Source organism: Theropithecus gelada, chromosome 4 (genome assembly GCF_003255815.1).
Source record: "Theropithecus gelada isolate Dixy chromosome 4, Tgel_1.0, whole genome shotgun sequence".
Lineage (NCBI taxonomy): Eukaryota > Metazoa > Chordata > Mammalia > Primates > Cercopithecidae > Theropithecus > Theropithecus gelada.
The window spans coordinates 161866190-161892633 of NC_037671.1; the positions used below are offsets into that span (position 1 = coordinate 161866190).

The window sequence follows — 26444 nt, forward strand, 5'->3', positions numbered from 1 at the left end:
GCTTCATTAATTTATCCAGCAAATACTAATTGTCTACTAGGTACCAAGTTCTGTTATAGATAATGAAGATATAGCTGTGGAAAAAGAACTAGAAACCTGCCTTTCCATTCTAGTGGAAGAGTAGGAAGATAAACAATAAACAAGGTCAACAAGCAAACTATAGCATGTCAGGTGATTTAAGTGCCAGGAAGGAAACTGTGTGGTACAGATCATTGCAGAGGGTAGGTTGCAATTTTAAATTGAATAGTGAAGTTAGCCTCACTGATAAGGCAGTCTTCCAGCAAAGATCTGACAGAGGTGAGGAAGTGAATCTATGGAAACCTGGGGATACAGCCTTCCAGCAAATAGCAGGCACAAAAACCCAGAAGCCTAGGGCATTGGTATTTGAGGGCAAACAAGAGGTCTGTGTGCTGGAGCAGAGTGAGCAAGGTGAGAATTAGAGAGTGAGGATGGGGAGATTATGAGGAAAGGAAACAGGTCATACAGTGCCTTGGAGGCCATTATGAAGACTTTGATTTTTACCCTTATGAGATGGGAAGCCATTGGTGGTTTTAGAGCAGGAAAGTGACATGATCTGATTTATGTTCCAAGGCTCATGCCGGCTGCCCTGTTAAGACAAAACTGGAGGGAGACAAGCAAAGTGGGGACACCAGTGAGGTAGCCATAGTGACCATCCAGAGATTTCTGGATGGCGGCCTGGAATAGGTAGTTCTGAGAAGTGTTGTATTTTGCAGGTAGATCAATAGAATTTATTGGTGCATTGAATATATATGATGTGAAAAAAAGCGGGGAGACAAAGATAACCTCAACGCTTTTGGCCTGAGCAGCTGTAATTTGTGATTGCATTTGATCACATGGCAAGCTCAGTCGGGCTCAACACAGTTTGCTCCTTCCTAGTTGGAACTTCGTGTGGGCCTAAGATGTTTAACTAGAATTTCATCTGGCAGACGTAAACATTGTATTCTTCTTTTAAAAGCTCAAATAACAAATATTCTAAAATGCAAAGCAAAAAATTAAAGGATTTATTGAAATCGTGTGACAATATATCCCTAACACAATGAAGAAGATGACAATTATGATTTTCACAGAGTATTTTGCACTTGCCTAAGCACAAAAGCAAAACCAGAGCAAGGCAAACAACATACAAACAAAATTTGATGCTATCTAATAACTTTCATGAAACAACCATAAATGAATTTTGTTTTATTAAATCAGGCTTCAGGACTACTGAATTGCATTCACTAAAATGCTGTTTGAAATTTTACTTACTCCCCACCCACCCCATTACTCTTAATTCATCGCCCTCCCCACAAGAGGACAAAATGCAAAAAAGTTAGTAAGCAAGATATAAATAATAATTCAAAAACAGAGATCAAAGTAAATTTTTTTTTCAGTCTCTGCATCTATGCTCAAATCAATGTTTTCTGAGCATACAGGGAAGCAAGGAAACCAATTCTCTAGCTCTTGCTCTGCCTCTTATTCTCCTCCAGCCCCCAATACATTTCTGAATATTTTTAAATCCATTTATCACTGAGTACTTGTATATAACCAGAAGCACTGACTATATTGTTAATCATACTTTGGAGCAATTTTCATGGGGAATTGTACAAATGTTCTTTGATACGTATCTCCTCACTAGAAAGACAACCTTAAACATAATAAAGACTTAGCCTGAAGTGAAGAAGGCAACTTTCTGTTGACCACACTGAGCCTTAGGTCACCAGATTTCTACTCAGGAGAGGCAGTGGGCAGGAGGGGCCAGTTTGGAGGGCTTTGTTTAGCTCTATAATCTCTGTAGGCACCCACCAACACCAGTCCTTCTCCTACTACCCACTGTGTGCTTCCAGCTTCAAGCTGAGTTCTCTGCATGGACTGCAGCAGTTCCCAATAAACTATCATTCATAGGATCCTCCTGTATAGAGATGAGGAAGGTGCCACAAGCAAGACATACTTGGCCAGAAGGGTTGAGTAATGAGGTCTCTTTTCTTCTTTGTCACTAAAAAAATTACATTTAATTTTGAGGATAAAGATAAATTATTCTAAGACAGGATTAAAAAGTAAACAAAACAAAAACAAACATAGAAAAGAAAACCTTAATACATCTTTTAAATGAGGGACAGTTGTATAGAGTAGACTTCCTTGTTGTTGATAGTTTTAATTCAGATATCAATCTAGAAATCATAAGTTTTTTCCTCCAACACCTGTTCTTATTTACATAAAGTAGAATTTAAAACAAAATTTCGATTCATTAAGTAGAAATATTTAATAATAATAAATACATAAAAATATATTCATATAAAATAGAAATGCATGAAAAATATTCATCCATATAGAAATTTTAAATTGTCATAGCAATGTCAATTTAATTGGCTCAATAAGAGAGTGAAAACCTATTGCTTCAGGACTGCTTCAGTCTGTAACGCTATTTTAAAAAACTTATTTCAACATTTTCTTAAATACTATTCATTGGTTGTTAAATTTTTATTTTGCTGTCTTAGAATGAAGGTTGTTATTACGGATGTTACATTCAGAGATAAAGTTCCAAATTTCATAGAACCCTTTATTCTCTGCCTCGTCTTTACATTTCAATTTTTTGGGGGAATGTCGTTCAAATATAGTTTACAAATGAAATATAAAGGATGAAAGAATGGGTAAACAAAGAAGTCCCCAAGGTGTAACAGTGAATATTGCTTTAAGAAAATACAAAAACAACTTCAAATAAGATCCTTCAAACACGAGTCATCCCATTCTCAGGGAGCTTCAGAATTTCCACATGGCTGAGTGCCAAATTCCACAAGTCATGGAATTTCCACACATCTCTCTTCACTTCTCTGACTTCTTCTGTCTAACATGGGCTGATATATTTCAGCCACTACACAGTAGCTGGAATGTGGTGGTAGAGCTTCAATTTCAACAACTCTGTGAGCCCCTTCATAAACCTTTTGCTCCTATACACAAGAGAGAAAATAATCAGTTGGTAAATGGCTGTCATTAAGTCACAGCTGTATTTTTGTTTAAATTAACAAGTTGTACATGGTCACAGCGGTAGATGGGTTGTGGGGTTTCTTCCCAGACACACCCTTCTTTCCTAGAGTCCTAGGCCATAGCCTAGGTAAAGGTAAAGGGACAAGGCAAGTAGCTGTGTAGGTGCAACTTGACTTCTCCTTGAGGGATGCTGGCTGGTTGACCCTGTGGTCAGAGTCTTCTTTTTAAGAATTTTGTTTGTTGTATGAGACACAGTTTTACTCCATCGCCTAGCCTGGAGTGCAGTGGCACTATCTCGGCTCACAGCAACCACTGCCTCTCAGGTTCAAGGGATTCTCGTGCCTCAGCCTACCAAGTAGGTGGGATTGCAGACGCACACCACCACACCAGGCTAATTTTTGTACTTTCAGTAGAGACGGAGTTTCACCATGTTGGCCAGGCAGGTCTTGAACTCCTGACCTCGAATGATCTGCCTGCCTCAGCCTCCCAAAGTGCTGGGATTACAGGCATGAGCCACCCGACTTGGCTTTCTTTTTAAGAATTTAAAGTGTGCAGCGAGAATGGTGTGCAGCGAGATGAGCAGAGATAACTACAGGTATGCAACTGTGGCCACAGAGAGACAGAAAGTCCAAGAGACAGAGCAGGATCCCTTAGAACTCACTTCTGTTTCCCTTCCCAGTCACCACTAAGCCTGCCGGCACTCCAAGTCCTGCCTCTGTCCCTGAGATTGCTGGCCTATCTCCTAATAATCCCTCCCTCCTTTGTTTCTAAACAAGTTGGACTGTGGTTTCTGCTCCTTACAACAAAAACCCCTAATCTTAGATGACACCAAAAAAGGAACAAATTCAATTATCCACCAAGTCCAGACAGAAGCACCGATGGTAGATTAGAATACCACAGCAAGGCCGGGCATGGTGGCTCATGTTTGTAATGCCAGCAGTTTGAGAGGCCAAGGCAGGCGGATCAGTTGAGCCCAGTAATTTAAGACCAGCCCAGGCAACATGGCTAGAGCCTGTCCCTACTAAAAGTACAAAAAACAATAGCTGGGTATGGTGGCATGTACCTGTAGTCCCAGCTACTTGGGAGGCTGAGGTGGGAGGATCATTTGAGCCCAGGATGTTGAGGCTGCTGTGAGCTGTGATTGCATTGCTACACTCCAGCCTGGATGACAGAGTCAGACAGACCCTGTGTCAAAAAAAAAAAAAAAAAAAAAAAAAATAGCAAAACTGGCACAAAAATAATCATGTGATTCAAAAGCTATTTTAAAATAAGGTGTGAGGCTGCGCATAGTGGCTCATGCTAGCCTGGGCAACATAGTGAGATCTCGCCTCTACAAGAAAAAAAAAAAAAAAAAAGCTGGATGTGATGGTGCATGCTTGTAGTCCCAGCTCCTCAGGAGGCTGAAGCAGGAGGATCACTTAAGCCCAAACGTTAGAGGCTACAGTGAGCTATGATCACCACTGTACTCCAGCATGGGTGACAGAGTGAGACCTGGTCTTAAAATAAATAAAATAAATAAATAAATAAAGTATGCGAAGCCCATAAAAATGATTATTTGTGGCAGTCACATGGAATTAAATACTGTTAATACCAATCTTTAGATATGCAGGGAAAACCGTGGAGACAAACCGAAGGATGGAAAGGGTACACACACATTCTGATGGTGATGCCAGCACCAACGGTGGATCAATACTGGTTGAGAGTAAGAAGGAATTAAATATAAGGAAAAATAAAAGGAGGCAGAGTAGCAGAAGAGGACATCTCATATGACCAAAATACTGGTTAAATAAACAAAAGAGAAAACACTAAATATATCTATTCATCTGAACTTACCTTTTCTAGTGAATTGTTAATTATAAAAACTCGGTATACTAGTTCATAGTAATCTTCTATAGATATATTTTTTTCCTTTTGGTATCTATGTGGTAAATTTGGAGCATGGAGAATTACCAACAAAGATCCATTGACTTGGGTTATGTTCATGACTGGAGGATCTATTTTTGCTGGAGAAAAAAACGTAAAACTTTGAGAAATCATCAAATGAATGTATTATATACAGACACATTATGTATAATGACAAATCAGCTTGGTGGGAGGATCACCTGAGCCCAGGGAGGCTGAGGTTGCAGTGAACTATGGTCATGCCACTGCACTACAGCTTGTGCGGCATAGTGAGACCCATGTCAAAAAACAAAAACAAAAAGAAAAAAGAAAATTGCACGTGTATTTGAATCTCAAACCTTTATAAATTTAGGGGGTGTTAGATTCTTAGCAGAGTAAAGACGGAAACATACAAATTACTTTCCTCTGTTTATTGGAAGGGCTTTCTTAGTCCGCCTTTTGTTTGTTTGTTTGGTTGGTTGCTTTTGGGTTTTTCTTGAGACAGGATCTCATTATGTTGCCCAGGCTGGTGTCTAACTCCTGTACTCAAGTGATTCTCCTTCAGCTTCCTGAGTAGCTGAGATTACAGGTGTATGCCACCACACCTAGGCTAGTCTGATTTTCTATTGACAGTGTAGCCCTTGGAGGTTCTAAGATTTTTGTGGGGGTATTAGTTATAACTCCCTGCCTTGTGCTGGCCTAAAACCTTGTCTTTTGTCCTGGGAGTGGCTGTTACCACTCAGGGTCTAGTTACCACATCCAGCAAACGCCCTCAGGGCAGCTGGGTCACTATGTCGATCCTCTGGTTCCCCTTTGATTTCCATGTACTTTGTTTTGGCCCCCCGAGGATTCCCTTTATTTTCATTATTGCCGCTCTGTGGAGTTTGGAGAATGTGTTTTATTTTATCCAGAATTTCTAAGTGTTTTAGAAGAAGAGAGTTTCCTACTCCCAGGCTATTTAATTTGGAACCATAAGTTTTTAAATCACTTTCCAACTATATTGGAATAATGTGATAGTTAACTTTAAATACACATGTCCCTTTTGTAGTCAGGCACATATTTCAGGCATTGGCCTATCAGTGAGTCAGCTGTGGACATCTCAGGGCTCCTGGCTTATGATCTGTGATGCTAGATTTCTTGACCCATTCACTGGATTGTGATTGTGTTACAAGACCAAGTCAAGATTATTTGACCTCATAGCACTTTACTCGTTAACAGCTCTCTCCTTGAAATATTACCTTCCCACACTATTCATGAATGTATCAGCCCACAGATTTCCTCCTACCTCTTTGGCTATTGCTTCTTAGTCTCCTTTTAAGATTTTTCTTACTCAGGCATCTTTGGGTGAGAATCCCTCAATATCTGGTCTTACTCAAAACTGCTTCTCACTACTCTCTTCCTAGGCAATCCTATCAATGCCCACTGTACTGTATGCATGAAATGACTCACAAATTTTTGTCTCTAATAGACTTTACCTTTGAGTCTTGGATCTGAAGAGATTGTCCCTTGGATCTCTCAAAAGCATCTTAAACTTAATGTATTCAAAACCAAACTTATAATCTCTATTACCTTGCATACCACCAAACTGGTCTTTTTCATCAAACCCCATCAAAAACATCTCAGCCATTCAGCTAATTATGCATGCAAGAAAATTAGAAGTAGTCATTGACGTGTTCTCTTCACCATTATATTCAATCTATCACCTGGTCCTGCCAATTTTTCTTACTAACTGTCCCTCCAGGAATAAATTTTCTCTAGTCCTTTTCATCAGCCAAATTCTGTCTCCTGTAGACTATTACTAGTAACCTACTACTTCACTTATCTGCATCCAACCTGTTCCCCCAAATATAGTCAAAATGACCTTTCCTAGACACAAGTCTGATCATATGGCTCCTGAGTAAAATTACTTTTTTCTGGAGGAAGTCACAACTCTTTAAAAAATTATTGTACCTGCCCTACCTTTCCAGTCCCACCTCATTATGAACCCCTTCCTGCATGCTCTTCTTCAATATACTGCTTGTCTTTCATTCCCTTGCATTTGCTACGCCAGAGAGCCTTTGCAAACGCTGTTCCCTTGCTTGGAATGTTCTGTTCTTTGCCTCAAGTGATCCTCCCACCTCGGCCTCCCAAAGCGCCGGGATTACAGGCATAGAGCCAATGCACCTGGCTTTCACATCTATTTTTAATCCAAGCAATTCAAGGGTCAAATAATACTGAAATCTCAGTAAGTATTAAATGCTGCTTTTAACTGAAGAAAGTTTATTTTATTTTATTTTTAATATTTTTAAAATATTGCTTTGTCTCTAGATAGAAACCATAAATCATAACTTCTTAATCTAAGATAATATCCTGCTGCTCAAAAACAGGTGTCAGAGGAGCCAATGCATGCAGCTGGCTCATTAGTCTATATCACAGATGCCAGGAACATGCTGTCCTGAGGACCTAGAAACATGTTTTTTGAAATATGTCCTTCAGAAATTCTTAGGCGCTGTGGTAAGAGAGTGCAAAGCTGGGGGTGAGGAAGCAGCTGAGTGGGTGATTCTCTCACTATTGCATCAACAAGAGTAGTAGCTATAGACTGGGTTTCTTACTCTTCTACTAAGAGGCCTGAAATCAAATAACTTTTTAAAGAACCCAGTCTAAAGCTTTTTTCTTTTCTTTTCTGATTTTTTTAGGGAGAATGGTTATACAGAAAACACACAAACCCTTCTTAACTCAATACTATCCCAATTTAAATAGAATTGAGCTAAAGCTGTGTCAGTCAATGTCTTTGGTTATTCTTACCTGACTGGCCTAATGGCTTAGACTGAAGGAAGTTTTGTTTGATAAGTTAATTTGAATGTGACCCTATTTCTAGGCTTGAATATAATAATCAAACTGGGCCGGGCGCGGTGGCTCAAGCCTGTAATCCCAGCACTTTGGGAGGCCGAGACGGGTGGATCACGAGGTCAGGAGATCGAGACCATCCTGGCTAACACGGTGAAACTCCGTCTCTACTAAGAAATACAAAAAACTAGCCGGGCGAGGTGGCGGGCGCCTGTAGTCCCAGCTACTCGGGAGGCTGAGGCCGGAGAATGGCGTGAACCCGGGAGGCGGAGCTTGCAGTGAGCTGAGATCCGGCCACTGCACTCCAGCCTGGGCGACAGAGCGAGACTCCGTCTCAAAAAAAAAAACAAAAAACAAAACAAATATAATAATCAAACTGATCTGTGAATTCCCTTCACTGCTGTTCATCAGTTTAGTCATGAAATCTCCTTTTCCTCAACTAGACAATTGCTGGTTGAGTGTATTGGCCTTGAATTTCAATGTATCCAAGAAACAACGTGAGAGTTACCATGAATTAGTTTGCTCAACTCTATTCCACCTTCTTGCTAATTAGAGAGTTGGGGGGAAATGCATCTAGCATTTTGGACATGATCCAATTAATTTGGTTCTAATTGGACCTTGCACCAGTTAGAAGAGGTGTATGGATGGATCCCTAAGTACCAGGGTACAGAATGTGAATATTTCTGTGGCCATATGAATGCAAAGCAAAAGGCTCATACTGAAAAGCAGTCTTAAAAAATCTAGGTGGTTAGAGAATTGTAAGGAACCCATAGTAGTCAAAACAATCTTGAAAAAGACATACAAAGAGGAGGGCTCACCCTTTCCAATTTCAAAGCTTACTACAAAGCAAAATAATCAAAATAGTGTGGTATGGGCACAATGATAAATGTATAGATCAATAGAATAGAATTGAATGTCTGGAAATAAACCACGCTTCTATGGTCTATTGATTTTCAACAAGTGTGCCAAGAACACTCAATGGGGATAATTTTCAACAAAAGGTTCTGGGACAACTGGATAGTCATATGTCAAAAAATAATATTGGACCCTTCCCTCACACCATATACAAAAATTAACTCAAAATGAATCAGACTTAAATGTAAGACATAAAACTATAAAACTCTTAGAAGAAAATATAGGGTAAATCTTCATGATTTTGGATTTGGCAAAGGATTCTTAGATATGACACCAAAAGCACAAGCAACAAAAGAAGAAATAGATAAATTGGATTTCATCAAAGTTTAAAACTTGGTATCAAGTGATACCATCAAGAAAGTAAAAAAGACAACCCACAAAATGGGAGGAGCTAGCTGAGAATCATATATCTGATAAGACATTGGTATGCAGAATATATAAAGAACTCTTACAACTCAAAAATCAAAAGATACGATTAAATTTTTTAAATGGGCAAAGGATCTCAATGTACAATTCTCCAGAGAAGGTACAAAATAGCCAATACACATAAAAAAGAAGCTCAACATCATTAATTAGCAGGTAAATGCAAATAAAAACCACATGAGATACCATTTTATACCCATTAGGATGGCTATAGTCAAAAAAGATTGATAAAAATGTGGAAAAATCGGCCGGGCGTGGTGGTTCAAGCCTGTAATCCCAGCACTTTGGGAGGCCGAGACGGGCGGATCTTAAGGTCAGGAGATCGAGACCATCCTGGCTAACACAGTGAAACCCCGTCTCTACTAAAAAATACAAAAAACTAGCCAGGTGAGGTGGCGGGTGCCTGTAGTCCCAGCTGCTGGGGAGGCTGAGGCAGGAGAATGGCATAAACCTGGGAGGCGGAGCTTGCAGTGAGCTGAGATCCGGCCACTGCACTCCAGCCTGGGTGACAGAGCGAGACTCCGTCTCAAAAAAAAAAAAAAAAAAAGGGTGGAAAAATCAAAACTCTCATATATTGCTGATGGGAATGTAAAATAGTGCAGATGCTTTGAAATCAGTCTGGCATTTTCTCAAATGATTAAACATAGAGTTACTTTGAGACCCAGCAATTCCACTCCTATGTATATATCAAAGAGAAATATGTATGCCCAGCTGTGCGTGGTGGCGCATGCCTGATAGTCCTTGCTACTTGGGAGGCTGAGGTAGAAGGATTGCTGGAGTCCAGAGGTTCAAGACTAAAGTGAGCTATGATTGTGCCACTGCACTCCAGCCTAGGTGACAGAGTAGGATCCTGTCTCTCAATAAAACAAACAAGAAAAAAACCAAAAAAACTCCCACACAAAAATTTTTACATGACTGTTTATAGCAACATTATTCATAATGGCCAAAAAGTAGAAACTACCCAAATGTCTATCAACTGAGGAACAGATAAATAATATGTGGTATATCCATATAATGTACTATTATTTGGCCACAAAAAGGAATGAAGTGCTGATACATACTACAATCTGAATGAACTTTGAAAACATGTTAAGTGAAAGAAGCTGGTCAAAAAAAATCATGTATTTTATGAGTCTATCCAGAACAGGGAACTCTATAGAGATAGAAAGATTAATAGTTGCCAGGGCTGCGGGCTAGGGGAATGGCAAGACTGGAAGGTGATAGCCAAAGGGTATGGAGTTGCTTTTTGAGGTGATAAAAATGTTCTAAAATTGACCATGAATGATAGTGGTACATATTTGTGAATATAGTAAAAACCATTAAACTGTATGCTATATGCTTAAAGTATAAGCTGTGTGAATTATACCTCAATAAGGCTGTTTTAAAAAATCTAAGTGGATGCAGTGACAATCTATTTCCCCAGTGTCCTATAGTTGCTCTATGGACTCTTGAACAAAATAGTTACATGATGGAGGATATATATAGACTTAACAATATGGATCTCCTCTTACCAAATTTGGTCTGACCTTCAGAGTGTCACTGCAGAGTGATCTTCCTTTCCAGGAAGGAAGATCAATGTTGAACCCCTAGTATAGTGCCGTATTCCAGGGGCTCTCATCTTCCATCTCGTTGCAGGTAGGTTTTTTTTGTTCCCTTCCAAAACGGAGGGGGCAAGAGACACTGGTTATAGTTTTTCTTTACTGCTGGGTATAGATTCTGGTTACAGATTCTGTTTATAGATTTTTATTTACTGCTTCAATGCTTTTATCAGCAGACCCCTCATCACTCCTGGGACCACACATACACCCATTGATGTAGTCAATGCCTTATTCATGAGCATAGTACTCCACAATATATTGCTTATGACAAAGAACTTAAGTTAATGTGAAAAGAGTGAAGTAAGGTCTCAAGACCCCCAGAAATCCATGACTTTATAGGAAGGTGAAATGGGTAATTGAAAACTCAGTTTGAGAGATGTCTTGTGAATTGGCATATGAATTGGTAAACGCTCCAATTGGTAAATGCTTCACTAAGCCTGGGGCCAATATATGGTGCTATTTCTTCCATAGACAGAATTCACTGGTCTAGGATACAACAAGTGGAAGTGAGAGGGGCAACTCTGACTGTTATCTATAGAGAACAACTCATGACATGATGACACGTTTTTGTTTCCCATATGCTTGGCCTTGAATTCCGCTGGTTTATAACAAAAATGGTTTCTAAAAATTGGAAGTTGAGGCTCTCTCCTGACCATTTGAAGCTCCTTGTGCCATTTAGCTAACAAAAAGAAAATGAGGTTCTTATATTGTCTGGGGTGATTCATTCTGATTTTCAAGGCATAATACAGTAATAAATACATTGGGGTCAGGTGGAAGAATTCTTGGTAGCCTCAAGTGTGCCTCTTAGAGCTTCTCTATTCAGCAATAAAAAATAATGTAAGGTTAGGTCAAGCTGAGATAGGAAACACCAAAAGGACTGAAACTCCTCATGGATAAAAAGCTGAAGTACTGGCTGAAAAGAAGATGAATGTTGAGTTTATAATGAGGGAAGAAGTCATAAATATTAACTACAACTTCATGATTAGTTGCAATTATGAGGACTGTGGTAAATATCTTTATTTTCTTTCTTATTCTATTTATGCACATCTTTATATCTATACATTAAACCCCTTCTCTCTCTTTCTTTCTTTTCCCTACTATTTTAGCCAATGTCTGTTGGTAATGGTTCATTTTATCACCTATATCTTAGATTATATTATTCTATAATTGTGACTAAACTAAAAGAGGAATAAATATCATTCAGGATGGATACTGAGAAAGCACTTTTGGTCTGCCTTTTTGGGGAGGTGAGACTAAAAGTCTAATTTCCTTAACAGAAAATTCTTCTATGAGTATTTTCATGAACTTAACCCTCATGTTTGGGGAAGGACTAGGGCACTATGACAAATTCTGCTGTCTAAAAATACTTTTTGGGGGGCTGGGCATGGTGACTCACACCCATAATCCCAGCACTTTGGGAGGCCAAGGGGGGGCGGATCACCTGAGGTCAGGAGTTTGAGACCAGCCTGGCCAACATGGTGAAACCTCATCTCTACTAAAAATACAAAAATTAGCCAGGGATAGTGGCACATGCTTGTAATCCTAGCTGCTTGGGAAACTGAGGTCGGAGAATCGCTTGAATCCGGGAGGCAGAGGTTGCAGTGAGCCAAGATCGTGCCACTGTACTCCAGTCTGGGTGACAAAGCAAGACCCTGTCTCTCTCTCTCTCACACACACACACACACACACACACACACACACAGGCTCTGCAGTCAGATGCAGTAAATGTGAACCCTGACTTGTATAATACAGGTCATGAGACTGGACCAATGACTAAAGCCTCTACATCTTGATGTTCTGGGCTAGAAAATTAGGATAATAAAAGCTATCTCCTAGAGTTGTTCTGAGAATTAGCCCAAATGAGATAACTATGTAGAGCCCTCAGCAAAGCACAAGGCCTGGTCACTAGCCATGCTCTGGGAGGGCTGTCCAAAAGCAGGAAGAACAAGGGCAAAGAAACTCCATGGAACTCACTTTCCCACCAGGGAGTGAACCGCGGCGTCATGCTCCAGTCTGAGTAGCTCCCAGCCGAGGCCGCCCTCACCCTCCCGTAATAAGGTTCCTGTATGTCTGAGGTTTCACTGGTAAGGTCACAAAAGAGTTCTTGAGTACCCCAGCAGTCTTCTTTATTTTTCCATTGTCTCTGTCCATATCTGTAGCAGGGAAAAGGCAAAGATCTGAGTTTCTTTTCTCCACTCAAGGAGTCTTCAATATTTTCAGACTGATAATTCTTTATACCTGATTCTAGTATCAATATCACCATGATAGCTTATGGCTACTTTTCAGAAGCTTTAAAAAAATTCCTTCTTATTAATTAAGTCCATTTTCTGTTGCTGTAACTGAATACCCGAGACTGGGTAATTTATAAAGAAAAGGAATTTACTTCTTACAGTTTTGGAGGCTAGGAAGTCTAATGTCTAAGAGCCACATCTGGTGAGGGCCTTCTTGCTGGTGGGGACTCTCTGCAGAGATTTAAGGTGGCAGAGGATGTCATAGGCATTCAAGAGAGATGGCTTTTACATATATATATAAAAAACAGACCAACTTTTCTTGTAACTAGCCCACTTCCTCAATAACACTTTAATTCGTTAATCCATCAATAGATGAATCCATTCATGGGGGCAGAATCCTCATGACCCAATCATCTCCCCAAAGTCCCACCTCTCAACATTGCTGCATTAGGATCAAGTTTCCAACACATGAGCTTTTGGGGGACACATAGAAGCCACAGCATTACCTGAAGTGCTGTCTTGTTGGAAGATAAACATCCCTGACACTTTCTGTATCACTAACATAAGGGTTTTAACTTATTTTTTAATAGTTGGCATAATGTTCTTTCAGGTGTGAGGACTGACTTCCATTTTTGAATACTCACTCTCCACATCCTTAATGCTCTGTGGTTTTGAATGTTTGTGGTTTTTCGTCACTTCTCATCAGCTCGCTATTGAGTAATGTGGCTGCTTCTGAGAAGTTGCTACCACTTTTCATCTCAGGTGCTGCTTACCCAACATACATGATTAATCTCTTTATTGAAAATTGACGGGAAGTTTTAGTGAGGACTATATATGGAGCCCTGTAATTAGGGGTTGGGAGAGGGGGAGTGAAACCCATGAAAAAAGGTAGTGAGGCAAGAGGCAGAGAGGTTGACTCAGCCTGAGGCCACAGGATGGTGTCATAGTCAAAGGGAAGATTCACGCTTTGTTTCCTTACCTGCCATAAATCAGACCAATGCAACAAAGTGATGGTGGGGAACAGAGAAGGAATTGGAGTCTGGGGAGAAAGGTTTCCCAAATTATTTATTGAAAGACTTGAAATCTAACTTTCTAGACACATAATAAGGAAGATTGACAGTATCTGTACTCAGTAATCTACATGGTGATAGCAATTTCATTCTATCACAATTAAAGCAGTACCACAACATGTATTGAGTATACTTTGATGTTTTAAAATTATTATTTATTTATAATAAGTCTTTAACTTAGCTGTAATGACTGACTTCTCTTTTAACATAATATCTCATTGTTTATCCCATTCTAAATGTGAGGGATATAACAGTACTATAGTCCATGAACTGGATACACCAAAGTGAAAGTTTTCAAAATTATAAATTTGTCCTGTGCTGTTGAAAATCCCTTAGAGACAGAAATGGATTCAGGTATTCTGGGGTCTGAAATTTATATACTCTTTTTAATCCATTTAGTGTTTCTATAACAGAACACGTGAGGCTAGGTAATTGATAAGGAAAAGAGGTTTATTTAGCCCATGTTCTGCAGCCTGGGAAGTTACAAGAAGTGTGCTGCCAGCATCCACTTGGCTTCTGGTGAGAGCTTTTCATGTTGCATAAGAACATGCTGGAGAAGGTCCATGGGGAAAACAGATTGCGTGAAGAGGCCAAACTCAAGGGGCATCCTGGCTTTACAACAACCACTCTGATAGAAACACTTCCATGACAAATTCAGTCTTGCAAGAGTGAGAACTCACTCAACTGCAGCAATGATGGTACCAAGCCATTCATGAGCACTCCATCCCCATGATCCAAACACCTCCTACGAGGCCCCACTTCCAACATCACCACACTAGGGATCAAATTTCAACATGAATTTTGGTGGAGACAAACTCAAACCATAGCAGCTTGGGAGTCCTCTTTAAGAAAAGATTTATAAATATAAAATCCTTGCATGAGGTCCTGAAGTTTAATCTTCATTAGATTCATGGTAAAACAGTTTCTAATCTTCTTAGTACTTTGGTCCACAAATAGGTTCACTTTTGACCTATTTATACTGCTCAAGGAGAAGTATAAAAAGAGTACCAATCTTTACTTCCTACACGCTGAAAGTATCTCCAGCTATGCACAAATCTACTTTTGTAATGAAGAAACGATCATTGTAAAGATTTGCAAATTTTACAATCGTTACGTAAGATATTACAGAGAAGTAGCAGTGGTTAAAGATGGAGATGCTTCTGGGGATATTCATTCTGAAATTAATTAGAGGGAAAATCTGATCTAGGACCTACCCCATGCTGGAGAGACATGGATGAATTTATGGGATAAAAATTGCTATTTTGGCCATAGCTGCATTTGATTTTCTGAATTTCTAGTGAAAAACCATGAAAGTTAAACTGTAATATCTCCTGTCTCACTGTCAGGAGACAGGATTGAGCCTCAACTCCCCTTGCCCCCAAAAAATATATGAGTGGAAAAACGTGACATTTTCAAATCAGGAGTGTTTGTTTCCAAGCCTTGAGCCAGGAAAGGAGTAGATTATACTTGAGTTTTGGCAATGATCCAGTAGGAGTAGCCTGAGGATCACACGAGAGGAACATGCAGCAGCGTGTTCCAGTTTGTGTTCATGCTTACGAGACTCATTAGTTTTTGAAAAGAATTTTCTAAATAGTAAATCCACTCTGAAAGTGACTTTTAAATTAAAAACTTATTTTACACACTCACCTCCATGTTTGCCACAACTTCTTTTTCAACTATCAATAGTTTCATTCACTGAGTATTTGTTATGTGCTAAATAAGTTGCTTCCAACATTCACTTGACAAACCTGTATTGAGAATCCACCATGTGCCAGGCTCCACTATGGAGGTGAAGGCTGAGCCTGTGAGGTCTTGGTGCAGGTCTAGGGCTGAAGTATCTGCCCAATGCACTGCATACCGTCATGCATTTTGAGTCCCCAGGCAGCCTTCAGGGGAGACAAGTCACTGCTATCCTGACCTTGGCTTCTTCTCAACCCCTCTGAAATGGAGAAAAAGCTCGGATCCTAACACTCCATTGCATTCTAGAACATGTTATCCCAGTGCCATCTCTGTCAGCTGAAGGAGGCTCAATTTACTTACATTTTGTACTGCACAAAATAGACACTGCTGTTGCCAGTAAGTGCCCTCCCAGGCTGCCATTGCAAAATGTTGTGAAAATTTCGGGACTGAAATTGTACCCTCTGAGGCTTCAGAGACTCATGTGCTGGCTGAGTTCCTAAGATAATAAGAGAAGGAAGAACATTGAACGTTGCTAGGAGCACTGTTGTTCCCAGCAGTAGTTTTCAATGGAATACTTGCATCAGGATTCCCTAAAGTAGTTGCTCTATGTGCAGATAGTAGAGGTGGAGCCCAGAAATCAACATTTTCAATCTTCAATGCAATGATTTTGATACACGCTAAAGTGTCAGAATGATGAGATCCAGATCATAAACATGTACATGCTATCTTCCCACCCTATTTCCCAGGCTGTAGGGGAAGTAAATTGCAGTAAAAAAAAAAAATTGCTATTATTTTATCCCCAAATAGTGATGGAATATAATGACTGAGATGAAGGACCCACACTGAGACCAACAACCATCTTCTTAGGAACCACTATATTGGTACTACTCAAGCAAAATTTGCTAGGGACCAATTCTGGCTCCAGGATCTCAGCCCAGCACTCAGTCCCTCCTTTCACAGGTTCTTGCTCAATCTCTGGGTCCTGCTTCCAAGTAGGTCTGCCTTTGCTGTCCCACTCCTGAATGGCTGCATTTACCTGCCTACATCCTGGCTCCAAGTATCCAAGCATAATCCCTCAGATGAAATGGCCATGCTAATGAGGAAAACAGACCACGACCCTGCTGGGGGGCCAGTGTTTCTGAGACTAATCATGGCAGGGGATGGGATAATTTTGCACTGGCATGACTTGTGCTTTCTTCCTCGAATCATGCAACATAGGTGCTACAACCTCACTTGCCTTTAGTCACATGGAGGCAAGAGAACTTTGGCAAAATTTTGTTTAGGGTTCAAGGTTTCTTATAAGGGATAAGAAGTTGGGCAGAAAGAGGAGGAGTCAGGAAGCATATCTTTTTTTTTCTTTTAGACAGAGTTTCACTCGTCGCCCTGGCTGGAGTGCAGTGGCGCGATCTCAGCTCACTGCAACCTCTGCCCCCGAGATTCAAGTGATTCTCCTGCCCCTGCCTCCCGAGTAGCTGGGATTACAGGTGCCCACTACCACGCCCGGCTAATTTTTTGTATTTTTAGTAGAGACGGGGTTTCGCCATGATGGGCAGGCTGGTCTTGAACTGCTGACCTCAAGTAATCTGCCTGCCTCGGCCTCCCAAAGTGCTGGGATTACAGGTGTGAGCCACTGCACCTGGCCAGGGAGCATATCTTCTGTTTTCTCCCTGACCTCATCTTCTGTCACCCCGACCCCTGTGTTTGCAGCGTTGACTCCTTCACTTGCTCCACCATGACCCTGATGACTCTGCCTTAGGGCCTCTGCACTGGCCCTTCCCTTTTCCTGGTCTACCTTCCCCTGGATTTCACATGGTTCATTTCTCCACCTCCTTCAAGTCTTTGCTCATTTGTATCACATTATTGAGATGGTTTAAAAAATACTCCCAAGCCCATGGTCTCAGCTCTGAACTTTCAAGATTTGTTATTTTCAAATGAACAAGACTGTTTCCCCAGGCCTTTCTTCTTACCAACCAAATAGTGTGAATACTGTTATTTGCTTTTTAATTTGTTTTCGCTTTTATTGTTTGGACCACCATCAGTGCATCAAATGGTGTTGTGTTCTTGGAAAGAGTCTACAGCCACAATTGATTTTGCTCACAAACATCACTGCCTGATCAATCATCTTTAGAACATAAAAATTCCAGGAGTTTTCAGGAGATGATAGGCACAATTTCCTGAAGGCCTGCCTAGAATTGATTTGCTAACATGAAGATAGATGGCTTAATGCCCTTTATCTCTCTGTCTATGGATTTCTTCTCTCATTTTTGTAACATCAGTGCTACCACCACCAACAGTAATAACACTGGCCTAGGCACTGAAGAACTTTTATCTGCATTCACTCATTTAATTTACCCAGCTCTTCTATGAGGAAAGTACTGTGCATTATGGTCTTCTTCTTACAGACTGAAAAAACGAAGCCTTGGAGACCCGAAGGAGCTTGCCAGGCAGCAAATGGTGAAGCTGATTTTGTATCCAGACAGTCTGACTGTAGAGCCTGCCTTTTCCCTCCAACAGAAAGCCAAGAGCAAAGCCATGGGAGAGAGGAGCTAATGAAAGAGACAGACCAATTAGAAGCTGAGGGTATACTTTGTCTTTTTCCTTCTTCTCTCCTCCTCCTCCTTCTGGCTGGCATTCATCAAACATTGAACATATATGAACATTAACTTATATTAGGCACTATGTTCAAAGCTTTACAACTTACTTAATTCCCACAGTCACCAAGTAAGGTAAATATTTTTATTATCGCATTCTACAGATGAGGAAGCTGAGGCTTTAAAAAGTTGCATCTCATACTCAAGGTTACAGGCTTGGTAAGATGCAGAGCCAGGAACATTTTGGTAGCATTTGAATTCCTGCCATATTTTGCTAAATGTGCCCTTGCTGTTACCAAGGACCAGAGTCTTCTCAAATCCAAACATTTCTGCAAGATTAAGGCTTGAATTGCTTTTATGTATAAGTCACTAGACAACTGGCAAGTTACTTGAATCACTTACACTGAGAGGTACCCATCTGTAAACTTGGATTCTTACAGGCTTGCTCAGAAGTATGCAGTGGTGATAAGATGCTCTACACTCCTGCAGTGTCTTCCACGAATACCAAAAACGAATTCTCACCTGCTGTTTGTGGTCCCTATCCTGTGCCAGGCACTTCTCTAAGCATTTGGCATGTATTAACTTATTTAATCTTCACAGTGACCTAGAATCCCCATTCAACTAATGAGGAAATTGAGGCAGTTAAGTAAAGTCCCCAAGTTTTCCTACATGGTAAATGGCAGATCTGAAATCCAGACTATGACAGTTTGGCTTAGGAGCCTGTGCTGGTAACCACCAGGATATAGTGTTCCTTCAAGGTAAAAGACATTCTAAGGTGAATGAGAGCCAGAGAGAAAGAGAGGGAGAGAGAGAGGAAGGGAGGGAAGGAGGGAGGGAGAGAGAGAGAGAGAGATGGATGTGCATTTGTTCTGTATGAAGTCTCTGCACCCTCTAGAGAGCCTTTTCTTTAGTGGTTACTCATTAAGTGTATGTGGGGTTATTCAAGCTGCAGATAGACACTAACCCCATGCCTGCTCTGGTCATTTAGTGACATCAAAAGCTGCAGTCTTTATAAAGTCCAAAAAAGCACCAGTGCTATTTCTAACAGATCCTTGATCGGACTCAGATGACAAAGCTATGAGCAATTAAAAAGAAACAAAACACTTACCTGCTACACCAGTAAGGAAGAAACTGATGAGGAAGCCTAGAAAGCAATGTTTAGGCATCATGGTTGCAAGTGTGACTGTTCAGGCAACCAGTGTTCCCTTTAACCAGCTCAGGACCAAAGAGGAAACTAAAATCCACAGACAGACTATCACTCCTGGGTTTAAGGCAGATGGTTCCTTGAAGCAACTAGTTTTATTTCGATACGACATTATATTATTTTATTTTAGGCAAGTTATGAAAGTATAAAAATCACTTCAAAAAGCATTTGCTGCCACTTTTATGTGGAAGCTTGTTTTTATTGGGAAGCTCGTTTTTTGTTGGGGCTTCGTTAGCTGTGGAAAGGCAAAACACTGAGGATGGGCAGACCCAAAGGGCAGGGCAGTGCAGGGATTGTGCAAGTGGCAAGCAGGTGAGTGAATGAAACGACTTGTGGGGCCTTAAGGGAATCTGGCCCCAGGAGGCAGAGAGGCTGCCAAAGACTAGGACTTGGCAGCCAGGGTGATTTTGAGTAATATGCTTGGCAGTTGCAGCTATCGGGCCCACTGGTAGTGGTTCAAAGCAAGAGGTGTCTCTCGTTGATTCACTCTTTTCCTTCCGTTTTGGTAGCTTCCCAATTAATCTCCCTGCTATGCCCCATACCCTCCTGCTGCCTCTAGTTCTCCACAGGGCTCCCTGCCATACTCCTCAGCCTTCTCCACTCCATAGTGGTCCTGGGCTCCGTTTAGCTAATGCCTATTCCTCTTCCATTTTCACATGCAGTCTCCAGTGAGCTGGAAAAAGATTTTGAGCCCGTCAAACTGCATGATTCCTTTAAAAGATGAATGGGGAAGACACTCCTTTTGAGCTACATTAGATCTTTTTCACATTGTCTTTCAAATCTGATTGAACCAGCTCATCTGTTCTCTATGATTCATTATATCATTCTTCTTACCATTTTTTTTTACTACATGTGTTTAGAGGTACTAAAATTATACATGAAAGAACAAAAAAGTCATGTTCCATAGTGAGCGAGCCTGTGCAAACCTACCCTTAAAGTCCAAGGAAGCTGCGAGGTCAAAGAAAAAGGCTGACATATCCAGTTTCTCAGAAAGAAGCATTTAATAGGGACTTATGAACAGAGCCATATGTGTGTCCTGGACAGTGGCAAGACAAGATGGTGGACCCTCATGCCATTGCCCTGTAGACTTGAAGAAGGAATTAAGGAAATCAACTATAACCTAATAGTGGTAGTAATAGAAATGTTAAAATCCTCTTAAAGTTACTGCAAAGTGTGACCCCCCCCCTCCACTGTTACACTGAAGTTAAAAGGGAATATTAACAGCCTATCTTCTCTCTGTGAACAGTGGACCTTATCTATACTCCCCAACTCCACATTCCTCAAAGTTTATTACAGGCCCAGCAAGTTCCTGCACGACTGCAGGGTCACAAGACCGATAAGTTTCGGTTGCAAGACATGTCTTTCTCAAAACGTAAGAAATGTTGTAATGCTGCCTTTGTTTCTTGCTTCTGTAACTCACTTCCCACCTCATGTAGTTCCCATCTTAAGATGTTTAAAAGTAGGAAAAGCTCTTTGTTCATGGCTCAGACTTTCTGGACGTATGTCCTACTGAACCGGTGATCACCTTCATAAACTCTCCTGAACCTTTTTCGGTCTCTCCAGTCTTTGATTGTCCCACAACATTTCTGGGGGCCAGTCCAGGATTAGAGATGGCAGATTTTCTGTCTCCTTTGCCTGTGGGCTAGAGTCCCAGGACGTGGGAGATCTGGGGTCCTTGGTCCTGCTGGGAGAGTTTTAGCCCAAAAGGAGAACAGCCGTTCCACATTCCGGAGCCTTCCCCCGACGGCACAACTGGAACCAGTGGAAAGGGTTGCAGGACAGTCACAGGAACAGTGTGCAGACATATGAACCACGGTAAGGTTTGGGCCCTAAGGCAAGACCTGTCCCATAAGGATGGAAGGGGAGCCTGGTCACCTCCCAGGGCATGACAACTAGTCCAATCCAAGGGGGTTGGAACAATGGGAGAGGCCCATTGATTCAGATGAAACTCACACTCTAACTGACACCAGACGCAGGTGGGGCTTGTGAGTCGGTCAGAAAGGAAAATCATTTTGGGGATGGGGGAGGTGTGTGAAAGTGTGTGAAAGATGGTCTTAGGAGAGACCAAGGCAGGGTTGATGTGGGGAGGCACAGATCTCTTAGTGTGGACTGTGTGCTCCGAGGTGAGTGTGGGAAAAACCAGACCTAGGACACTGCATACGGCCCATAGGACCAGCTCCACGGCTGCAGGTAGCTGTGACAGGAATTAAGGCATGCTCCTGGCTAAGCAGTGTCCGAACCTCCTATAATAGGACCCGGTCTGGGGGATCCAAGAGTGAAAGTGAGAGTGAAAGCACGTCGTGAGGGAGGAAATGGGAGGAAAAGCGTCGAAGCCTACTCCGCTGGAGTGCATGCTGAAAAACTTGAAAAAAAGATTTTAATGGTGATTATGGGGTTAAGCTAACTCCACAGAAACTGAGAATCTTTTTTGAGATAAAACAGCCACATTTTAACGTAGGGTGGCCAGCCAAGGGGACAATAGACAGGGAGATAACTGGCTGAGTGTTTCAGGTGGTTACCAGGCTTGGAGAACAGCCTGGGCACCTGGATCAGTTTCCATATATTGACTCCTGGCTAAATGTAGTTCAGACCCGCCCTAAGTGGCTGCAGGCCTGCTTTGAGACCTACTGTAAGACTCTAATGGCCAAGACAAAACCAGAAACAATAGAAAGAAGCTGCAAGGCATCAGGAAAAGAAAAGGAGTCACAGGAAAAGCAAAAACAAAACAAAACAAAACAAAACACCTGTCCTACAGGCCCCACTTGAAGAGTTAGAAATTCCACCGCACTATGCACCAATTTCTCCTCCCTTGGCCCCTGGCAAGGCTTAGATAGGAGGCTGCCCTGGCTACCTCCGGAGACTCAGACTCAGAAGGAAGCACCCCTCAGGCAACACCATGCAGAGAAGAGCCAGAGCCCTTGCCTGAAAAGCCAGGGGAGGAACTCCAGGGGGATAAGGTCAGCTGCCTTAGGTCAGTTCGCGTGCAAGCAATGCAGATGCCACTCTGAGAAACCCGGGGACAAATTTATTTGAATGCACAGAATGAAGTCCAAGGGGGAGAACAGCTCTTCATTTATCAGTCCTTCTCTACTACTGATCTCTTAAATTGGAGACAACGTACTCCCTCCTATACAGAGAAGTCTCAGGCTCTTATAGATCTAATGCAGTCCATTTTCCTAACTCACAATCCTACCTGGGCTGATTGCAAACAACTTCTTCTGTCATTATTTAATATGGAAGAGCACTGTAGAGTTATACAAGCCACTCTCCAGTGGCTGGAGAACAATGTACCCACAGGCACAAGAGATATCAGGCAGTATGTACAACAAGCACTCCAGATAGAGGCTGATGCAGGCTGGGACCCTAACCAGGCTCAAGGGCTACAAAGTTCGCCGCGGTATCAAGAGGCATCCCTAAATGGAATAAAGACTGGAGGGAAAAAGTCCACCAATATCGGAAAGCTCTCACAGGTCCACCAGAAGCCAGATAAAAGTCCCCGTGAATTTTATGAGAGGCTCTGCGAGGCTTACCAGCTTTACATGCCACTTGACCAAGAGGCTGCGGGTAATCAGTGTATGGTTAATGCGGCATTTGTAAGCCAGGCACAAGAAGACATAAAGCAAAAGCTTCAGAAGTTAGAAGGGTTTGAAGGCATGAATATTACCTAACTTATCTAGGTGGCTACTAAGGTGTTTGTAAATCAGAATGAGGAGGCCAAGAGAAAAGCTAGATGCAGAACTAAGGAAAAGGCAGACTTGCTGGCGGCGGCCTTAGTTGGAAGAGAAACTTGTTTTGTGAGAGGATGTGGTCATGGTTGCGGTCATGATAAAGGACAAACTAGGCAAAACCAGGAAGCTAAGCCAGGACAAGAGGGCAGACCTAGGCTTGAGAGAGATCAACGTGTGAGATGCAAGCAGATGGGACACTAGAAGAATGAATGCCAAATTGTCCAGTGCCCTTGTTAGGAAGAGACTTGCTCCAGAAATTGCAAGCACAAATCTCCTTTGCACCAGAAGGGGACATGACTCTAAATCTAGGTCAAAGAAAAGCCATGATAATGACCGTTACTGTCCCAACAACAGAGGAATGGTAATAATTTGGGTGCCCCAAACAGTTGTTACCCTGATGGAGCAGAAGGGGCATCGCTGGCTTTTTAACCCTAGGATGTTAAGATATCAAGGACTTTTGTGTAAAAACCCCGACATAACCTTGGAGACTGTGAATACTGTAAATCCAGCCACACTGCTGCCAATAGAATGGGCGGAGCACGGAAAGCCCCCATTGTGTGACCCAGGGTATCACTGTTGTGTGGAAACTGTGGATGAGGTTTTCTCAAGCTGAAAAGGCTTAAAGGACTAGCCCTTAAAAGACCCACATGTTAAATAGTTTACTGATGGAAGCAGCTTCATATCTAAAGGTGTCAGATGGGCTGGATATGCAATGGCAACACTGACTTCAGTAGCCGAAGCCTGCCCTCTGCCGGTTGGAACTTTGGCCCAAAGAGCTGAGCTAATAGCTCTTACTAGGGTGTTGCTTTTGGCCAAAGGAAAATCAGTAAACATCTATACTGACTCAAGGTATGCCTTTGCCACTTTGCATGCCCATGGAGCCATATATAAGGAAAGAGGATTGTTAACTACTGAAGGAAAGGAAATAAAAAATACAAAGTAAGTAGAGCAGCTCTTAGAAGCCGTATGGGCTCCAAAAGAAGTAGCCGTCATCAATTGCAAAGGGCATCAAACAGGAGGAGGTGACAAGGCTAGGGGAAACAGAAAGGCGGACAGAGAAGCCAAAAGAGCTGCAATGACAGAGGTAACTAAGAAGGAAGAGGAAACCTTTGCCATGCCCTTATTGGAGCTTCCCCTTAAGGAACCCCCTAACTACTCCTCTAATGAAAAGGCTTGGTTTGAGCAGGAAAGTGGAAGTTACCAGAAAGGAAGTTGGTGGAAGTTCTCAAACAGGAGGCTCACCAGCCATCCCAGAAGCAATAGCCCCCGGTTCATAAAACAGTTTCATCAAGGAACACATATGGGAAAAACTGCGTTAGAGACTCTTGTAGGATGGCATTTCTATTGCTGCACCTAACCGCCATCACTCAAGCCATTTGTGAGTAACGTTTAACTTGTGCCCCAAACAATCCATAGCAGGGGCCAACATGGCCCTCAGGGATTCTGGAAACTGGAGCTACACCCTGTGAAAACCTGCATGTGAACTTTACTGAGCTGCCTCAGGCCGGAGGCTACCAGTACATGCTAGTGTTTGTCTGCACTTTCCCAGGTTGGGTCGAGGGATTTCCCATCAGGACAAAGAAAGCTCAAGAAGTAACTAGAATCTTACTAAAGGACATTATTCCTAGATTCGGACTGCCTCTAACTTTAGGATCAGACAATGGCCCAGCATTTGTCGCAGAAATAATACAACAGCTAACGCAGAGGTTAAAAATCAAATGAAAACTGCATATAGCTTATCACCCACAGAGTTCTGGAAAGTTGAAAGAATAAACTGGACACTCAAACAGCTTTTAAAAAAGTTCTACCATGAAATTCATCTAAGGTGGGACCAGGTGCTGCCCATTGTCCTTCTCTGAGTCAGGTGCACTCCTACTAAATTAACTGGGTATTCACCCTGTAAGATAGTGTTTGGCCGACACCCCTATCATAACTCAGATAAAAGGAGATTTTAAAAATTGGGAAATTAACCTTAAGAAGGCAAATGCAAGCCTTAGGTGAGGCCATGCAGGAAATACAGGGTGAGTAAGAGAAAGAACACCTGTTAGCCTCACAGATGCAGTACATCCCTTCCAACCTGGAGACTCTGTCTGGGTCAAAGGATGGGAACCCAACCACTTTAGAGCCTTTATGGGATGGCCCCCATATTGTGATCTTGTCTACCCCCACTGCTGTTAAAGTTGCAAGTATCACACCTTGGGTTCATCACAGCCAGCTGAAACCAGCAACAGCCACCGCCCAGGACCAGTGGATCAGTCAACAAAACCCAGACCACCCGACATGGTTGATCCTGTGGTGAAATCAAGCCACTGCTGACAAGGACAACTGACCTGCTCCAACCACACCGGAGGCTGGTCAGTCCACGCACGACTGAAGCTTGAGGAAACATTGAGCCCTGCTCTAGTCACACAAACGGAGGCTGACTAGTCTACGCATGGCAGAAGCCTGAGGAAGTCAATGATACATAAGTAAATGTGGCTTAAATTTACAAACATAGTTACACTCTTACTTGTAGTAATTATTTTGCTGTCCTGTTATCTCTGCAAATGCTGCCAAGCTTGTTGCCTAGAAAAGTGCCCATGCATAGTGTAAGTTTAATCATATTAGTAATACTGAAGCCACTGACTCTTTCACCTATGGTTATAAAAGGGGACCAGGATGACCGTCATCACTGTATGATAGAAGCCTGGTCCGGAAAAGGTGTGACTAAAACTCTGTTATACCAGACCTACTGTGAGTGTACAGGGACTCATACAAGAACTTGTGTTTATAACCAGACTAGTTACTCGGTCTGTGATCCTGGAAACGGGCAGCCCCAAGTATGTTGTGACCCAGAGTTCTTGCTCTATGACTTCTTCTTTGAAGTCCAAATTGGTCAACCCCTAATGCCCCTAAGACCCGGTGAATTCCTGCATGGCTGCAGGGTCACAAGAGTGATAAGTTTAGGTTGCAAGACATTTCTTTCTCAAAATGTAAGAAATGTTGTAATGCTGCCTTTGTTTCTTGCTTCTGTAACTCGCTTCCCGCCTCACGTGGTTCCCACCTTAAGATATTTAAAAGTGGGAAAAGCCCTTTGTTTGGGGCTCAGACTAGCTGAGCCAGTGATCACCTTAATTTAATAAACTTTCCTGAACTTTTTTCAGTCTCTCCAGTCTTTGATTGTCCCGCAACAGACCCAGGGCTTACATACCACTGGGAAGGGGCCTGCGTGATTCAGAAGGGATGTATGTGACAATTGAAGTATGATAACATCAAGGTGCTTTTGACGTACAGGCAGGACTTATGACAAGTATATGTTCTCATACAAGGAAC

General features: G+C 41.9%; 1 protein-coding gene across 3 annotated transcripts in view; it reads right to left on the reverse strand.

Annotated features, from left to right (window-relative positions):
* Positions 1–1002: 1002 nt before the first annotated feature.
* Positions 1003–26444, reverse strand: part of IL22RA2 (interleukin 22 receptor subunit alpha 2) — a 28226-nt gene continuing 2784 nt past the window's right edge. The window contains exons 1-6 of one of the 3 annotated variants that reach the window (XM_025383625.1): positions 19309–19369; positions 15970–16105; positions 14384–14479; positions 12603–12781; positions 4819–4988; positions 2596–2948 (exon numbers count right to left, since the gene is read on the reverse strand). In XM_025383625.1, coding sequence (XP_025239410.1) covers positions 2799–2948; positions 4819–4988; positions 12603–12781; positions 14384–14479; positions 15970–16105; positions 19309–19369 — 792 coding nt within the window. In that variant the 3' untranslated portion in view covers positions 2596–2798. Of the gene's footprint in view, positions 2949–4818; positions 4989–12602; positions 12782–14383; positions 14480–15969; positions 16106–19308; positions 19435–26444 lie in introns of those variants that run through there. The other 2 variants (XM_025383626.1, XM_025383627.1) reach the window with 2 other exon arrangements.